A 6610-nucleotide genomic window follows, 5' to 3' on the forward strand; every position below is an offset into this window, starting at 1 on the left:
AAAGGAAACTCATGTTCTTTATTCATTCTCACTCTATACACAGCTTTAATTCATCTTGCGGATGAGCCTGTTGATATGGGTCTCCCGATTTCCATGGTCGCCACCTTCCACAAAGTGGGTAGTGATCTTGCGGAAACCACCCTTAGGGGAACTGAGCTTGAACGGCCACAGAAAATTGTTGGCCTGTTTAAAGTGCTCCCCAACAGAGTAGATCTCGTGAATGAGATCCTCCATGCAGATGATGTTGAACTTGCCCAACTGATTCTCAATGATGGAGTTGTCAGTTATAGCAATACGCATTCTGTTCACTTTGCCATAGCCACGCTTGTAGATCAATTCCCGCACACTCTTTAGGTTTGGGTATCTATAAAGGTCAGTAAATCAACCAGTGAGTCTACCAGTCGCTCCCTCCCTTCCCCCCTCTCTCACTACCCCCTACCTCCATTGCTCCCCACCCAGTCCTTCCCAAAACCCCCCACCCCCATCTCTCTCTCTCTTTGCCTCCCTCCCAACATCCCTCTCTTGCTCCCTTTCCCCCTCCCTCCCTCATTCAGTGAATTGATGGTTTGCATCTGACGTCATGGCAGCCATGTTGGTGAATAGAACAACGCCGCAGTAAAATTTGATGCTATTCTTATGTGAAACTTGAGGGCTCACTTTCTATTGCTTTGAACACCAACATGGCTGTCTCGTCACGTGGATGCAAACCAAGAATATACCGCCACATTGATTGACAAAAACAAAAGGAAACATTATACTTAAGTGGCTCCAATTCCTTTGAGAAATGATTAGGCAGCTACACCAACATGACGAAGGCTATTCCACCATATCCCGCTGTGAAGTCATAGAGGAAATGATGTACTCTCTTTTCATTGTCACGTGATTTGAAATGGGTAATAACCATACACAAATGTAAGTCACCAGCCAGGGTCAGTGCATATGGGGAAAACTATACCAAAAGGCTTGGATACCAGCCTGCAGCCCTAACCCTAACCACACTAAACGCTTCCAAAAAACCCAAACAATCCAGAGTAATCGCGGCAAGACTCTTAAGCAATTTCTGGGGAGTGGACAGTGTGGAAAACAAAGGTAGAGGAAATGAAAGAAAGACATCACAACAATGCTTGCTTTGAACAAGACGGATTAAAAAATTCTAATGGCTCCTGGAACCAATCAGATTGCAGGATTTGTTGCATACCGTCCAGTAACGCAGTGTTTCAGTGTTTGGATGGGGAGGGGTCTATCTCATTTTACTTACCCATAGGCAATATATGGCTGTGCAATTCGCAGCATGTTGATTGTGGCCTTGTTCAGCTTAATGAAGACACCATTATGGATCTGGCGAAGACGGAACAACTGAAGAACCTTTCGCACCTTTGGACTCACTCCATTAATACTAACAAGCAAACAAGAAAAAAATGCTACTATATTAACATACACGTAGTGCCAAGCCATTTCAGTCAAACTTCAAAATAATCTTAACCAATATGTCAAATGGTTAATACAGAATCCAGCCTGAAAACCATCACAGGTGGTGTACCTCAAGGCTCCACATTAGGTCCATTGCTGTTTCTATTGTATATTATTATTACTTTGTCGAGCATTGTGGCGCATTTTTCAGGCTAAAATGGAGAATTTGGCGGGCTAAAATGTATTTTAGCCCGCCAAGTACTCAGTATGAGTCTGAGTCGGGTCCAAAACATATTTATGCCCGCGAACATAAACTCTATTGTTGTATTAACGATTTGCCTAAGTCTTCAAACAAGTTAACTTTTAGGATTGCATCACCGGCCTGGGAAGCAATACCTATGAAAATTAAGCGACTCTTTCTACAGAGCACCTGACAGTAAGGCATGTGATTAATTTAGCCAGAGCTTCATAAATAGTTTCTATGAGTACTGTATAACCTCCACCCACTTGTAACCACTCTGTGGTAGTAGCCAACTCGAAAGCTTGGGTCCTTTGGCTGCTACACACTTCCCCCTTTGTTATGTTTAATTCAATCTGTAGTTACAATGTAGCTCCTTTTTTACTTCTTTTTATTCTTATCGTTGTTGTATTGTAATTGAATAAGTGTGAATAACTTGAACTTGAACACTAAAAGAAGTCTTTAAATAAATGGAGACCAAAAAATAACGCTGTAGTTTTGCTACCAATAACCATTGAAATACATTGAAGCTATTCTTTGTTGTTTTCAGCCAAGGACGAAGAGGGTGGAAATGGATTTTAAATACAAAAAGCTCTTTGTGCCATAAACACATTTCATATCATGTCAGTGGGTTGTCAAGAATGTTGTATGTATGAGCTAAAGTACTAATTTAGATTTTTACCCAGTTTTGACCTAAAAACAAAAAATGTTAGCATGATAGTGCCCCTTTAAAAAATCCAGATAATAAAGAAGTTTGTAATAACTTGAAACAGCTGCTACACCCTAACTGTCCACAGTGCAGTATACCCAGTTACTGAGAATTACAATAGGGTCTTCAATAAAAGCCGGCAGCTGGCAAAACTTAACAGCTATTTCATTTGAATATGTTGCCTCCTTTGATTGACAAACTACACCAAAAATTTCAAACAATGCAATAAACACATGCCAAAGAACAGTGTCAAAGTTCACATACATACCCTCTGATGCGGATAACAAAAGCAAGCTTTGCTTCAGCTGGGACATAAAAGTTGCCATGCTTTTTTGCTTCACGCCTCATTCTAATCTCATCCAACTCTTGCCGGCGGTATTCCTTCACATATTGTTCAGCTCTTTTAAAAATCACCTTCCGTTTCTCTTTTCGCACCTAAGAACAGAAAAAAACTACTTCAAAACAACAAGAGTTCACCTATCCCATATGCCAGTGCTTTGCTTCATTTCTGGTGGGAAATTGCTTTATGGAAAAGCAGATGACCATCAATAGACCAAATTGGCCAACTCAAACAAGTTGTAACCAATAGACCTTATTCACGATAGCTGCCATGTTGGATTTGCTATTATCATGCAAATTAGCTACACACTTCTGAGGGGGCAAACAACACAAGTTCGAGGGGTTATAACGAACATCTTAGCCACACAGATGATTTGTTTCACATTCATTGAATGTTTATCACCTAAGTAGTAAACTAGAGTGATTATACAAGTTAGTTCGATGTTTTTTTAGTAAAAAAAGAGCAGATAACGAAGTAGAAAGTCAAAATGTCAAAGGCAATCAAAGGATATAAGATTATTATAAAAGGTACTTAATTCTAAATTCTAAAATGCACTTTTAGCAATATTATTTCAATATTTCCTGGTCTTCTTTTAGAAATCACAGTAAATGACCACATAAAGCAACAGGCAGAAAGTCAAAAGAAACTTTTTTAATACAAATTTACATTCATATTTTTAAATAAATGGTCATTTAGGAATGCAGGTCTGTGTTAAACTTTTCCAGGGAAAAAATAGAAGTGTCCAAATATTTTTTAATGACCAGTGGCCAGTCAAGGTATTCAAATCACTAAAGGAACGGCATTAAAAGTACCTACATATTAATAGCACAGATAAACAGTATTTAAGTCTAAGCACTCATTTTAAACTGGTTAGCGTTTAATTAATGCAACATGTACCTATAACAGTTAAACATGCTGAAAATTTAAAGTCAATAGCTTGAATCGTTGGTCGAGTGGGGTAATTGTAAATGTAAATGTGAATGCTTTGTTTACAGTGCAACGCATCTTACCGTGGCCACCCAACAAACTTTCACATTTGACAACTACGTGTAAATACCTCAACTCAACGACCCATGCAACGGTGTTAAACTTACAACCGTGCAAGCTTTGTAAGGAGGAGTGACTGTCAATCAAATTCGCACACCCTGATTGGCATATAAGTTTTAAAAAACTTTGTCAGGTGGCTACGGTAAGGCGCGTCGCACTGTAATAATCTGAAAGAAACAATTCAAACTTGACAGAAACATGATTAAGAACCCCAACTGCAAAGCATGGTAGAGTTGAATCCGGGACAACCAGAAACAAATCTAAACCAGAGGTTTGAACACAATTTTTGAACCAGAGGTAACTGCATGCAAACCCAAAGCCCTAACCTCTGGACCATGCCGCCTCCCTTAAATTTATTGGAGTGAATGATGATGGAGATTTGCATAGTGCCGAGTGGTCACAGAAATGGATTAAACAGATAATTTGACCTCTGTAATCAACAACTTCTTAGCAGCCTAAATAAAGATAGCACTGAATAAATTGAAGATAAATTCGCAAAGGTGGACGTGAAATTGAGAAAATAATCGCACTGCTGGACACAGAGTATTTTCAAAATCCTGTCTGGCTGCCAGACATCTAGACAAAACATCAACATTATTATTTGTTTGGAGTGGACGTTCCTGTCATTTGTTCAGCTATGTGTTAGTGTTCTTGACATTATTAATTTTCATTTTTTCTTAAACTACTAAAACAATGATGGCAGACACCAACATTTAAGGAATTTCTTCTGCATACCTGGCCTCAGTTGTTCAAAAGGTAGATAATAATGCTACCCATTGGATAAAAACTAGCAAAACCAAAATGGTTATCCACCCTCAGAACTACTGGGGCAAGGTGGTGTTTTGCTTGCACGATTGTTCTAAACATTGGAAAAACGCCTGTTTAGACAGTGGCAGCAGTTCTGTTCCTGTTCTTAAGGTGCGCTGACCAGGCCAGGCCTCACCTTAATCATTTTCTATGGCTCGAAAGTTAAAAACAAGGTTCCTATCAACAAAGACTAAAGAAAGGTTCCGAAATCTGACAGTACTAAACACTTACAAAGAGAGAACAGACAAACTTTGCCTTGCCAGCATGGCAAATGAATTCGCTGGTTGTAATGATCATCGAAAAAGAAATTTCAGTACATATCATAACAGTAGGCAAATAAATCAGCCAGAAATTATGATACTGCATTCTCTCATCATATTTTTATACTAAATGCCTGATGAGTTGTTAAGTAAGAAATTAGTACTGAGTCGGCACCACTGAAGTTAACTACATTTTATGGCTAAACTGAGCTTACTGTTAGTTTCTAATTCAGCCTAATGCTTAGTCTCATTTTTAAGGAGCTGATATCAAATAAGCCTTGTGATAAGTTAAGCGCCCGCTCGGGCTACTCGTTCAGAAATTTGGTTGCCTGCGCTCACAAATAAGGCACCCCAGGCGGCTGCATGGTTGTTAGGCAGCAGCCTTGACACTAAATGTCTCTAATAGTATATTATAATATCATCATTGATAACACTGAGAATTGTGGCAAAATAAACTGAAACTGAAACTATTACTTGTTAAGATTGCTGTGAAGTGAAGTTAGATGCATTTTTCCAATTTCTAGAGTCCGCTACCTCCCTTCAATCGAAGAGGTGCAGAGCCCCCCCACCCCACTTCAAAAACTGCTCCGCGGGCCCTCTTCATAAGATCAACACGAGATATTGTGGCATGAGGGAAACGGCATAAAAATAGCGAGAAGATATTACCTTTTTCTGCTGAAGGTCAGCTTTCGCTCTGGCAGCTTTGATCCGTTCTGCAGTCTTCCTCTTTTTGAGGAGAGTTTCGGGAACGCGTGGTACCTTCTCCTTCTCTCTGTTAAGTTAACAAGAAATGCTGATAAGCTTAAATAAAGCAGACTAAACGAAAATCCTTCTTTCCAAAAGGCAAAACCGTTTCTTGTCATGTAGAACGAAAACGGAATTACGGTGCGCCCTCTATCGAGAAGAATATGATTCTTCACTCGTGCTACAAGTTCATCACATATTCGTTTCAAGAAATGCAAAATAAACCTTCATCCAAAAGGCGTTTTTTTTAATTTCTTCCAGAAAATAATCATACTAGTAAACGTTTAAATAAAAGAAAGGGTGAATGTGGCTAAAAATATGAATCCGTAGTTTGGGAATAAGACTAGATGGATAGGATTGAACTCGATAGTTAGAAATTACAGACCCTTTTTCAGCCATTATTGTTCAGGGAAAGGAAGAGGTTGTCGGGAGATGTAAGCTTAGTAACCGAGCCTCTCTTGGACAAGCTGTTATGTACATAACACTTTGTGTCCGTCAAATAAAGAATCAAAGAACTGGGGCGAGTTTCTAAAAATCTGTCCAAGTTTGATGCTTTTTAATAGGTCGAACAGAGACCAAGTTACGGACTTAAAAACATAGTTAATAATCCACACAAACGTCTCTAATTTTGAGGCTGCGTCCCCCAAAACCATATAAACTCTTAATATTTTTTTACAATTATTATTTCTGTGATATTCATAAAAATTGGCATACAAAATGATTTTCACTTCACCAACCTGATAAACTTTGTTAAGAATTTATATTGTTCTGGGGGAAGCAGTCTCAAAATTAGAGAGGTTTGTATGGATTTTTAACTATGCGTAAACGACGACGTTCTCGTTGCCGTCGTCTTTTCTAAAGCTCCCTAATGTTCCACGCAGAACATGTAGTAGCATGAGATTGCAAATTCCTACGCAAATTGCAGTTCTGAAGGAAGCATGTTCGACATAGTAATTCTATAGTTACTTCTTATCACTAATGACCAAAAATAGGAAAGAGGAACTGAGGCCGTTTCAAAACTAACAAGGGGTTGGACTTGAGCTTGGCCGGAGCAA

At 39.0% G+C, this 6610-nt stretch overlaps 1 protein-coding gene across 1 annotated transcript; it reads right to left on the minus strand.

Annotated features, from left to right (window-relative positions):
* On the minus strand, positions 1-5630 carry LOC138032162 (large ribosomal subunit protein uL30-like). The gene is made up of 4 exons (XM_068879767.1): positions 5478-5630; positions 2626-2792; positions 1259-1396; positions 1-364 (listed from the first exon to the last, which is right to left on the minus strand). Exons 2-4 carry the CDS (start codon positions 2703-2705, stop codon positions 46-48), a joined length of 537 nt encoding a protein of 178 aa, XP_068735868.1. The 5' UTR covers positions 2706-2792; positions 5478-5630; the 3' UTR covers positions 1-45.
* Positions 5631-6610: the final 980 nt, after the last annotated feature.

The sequence above is a fragment of the Montipora capricornis genome, chromosome 14 (assembly GCF_036669925.1).
Source record: "Montipora capricornis isolate CH-2021 chromosome 14, ASM3666992v2, whole genome shotgun sequence".
Taxonomy (NCBI): Eukaryota; Metazoa; Cnidaria; class Anthozoa; order Scleractinia; family Acroporidae; genus Montipora; species Montipora capricornis.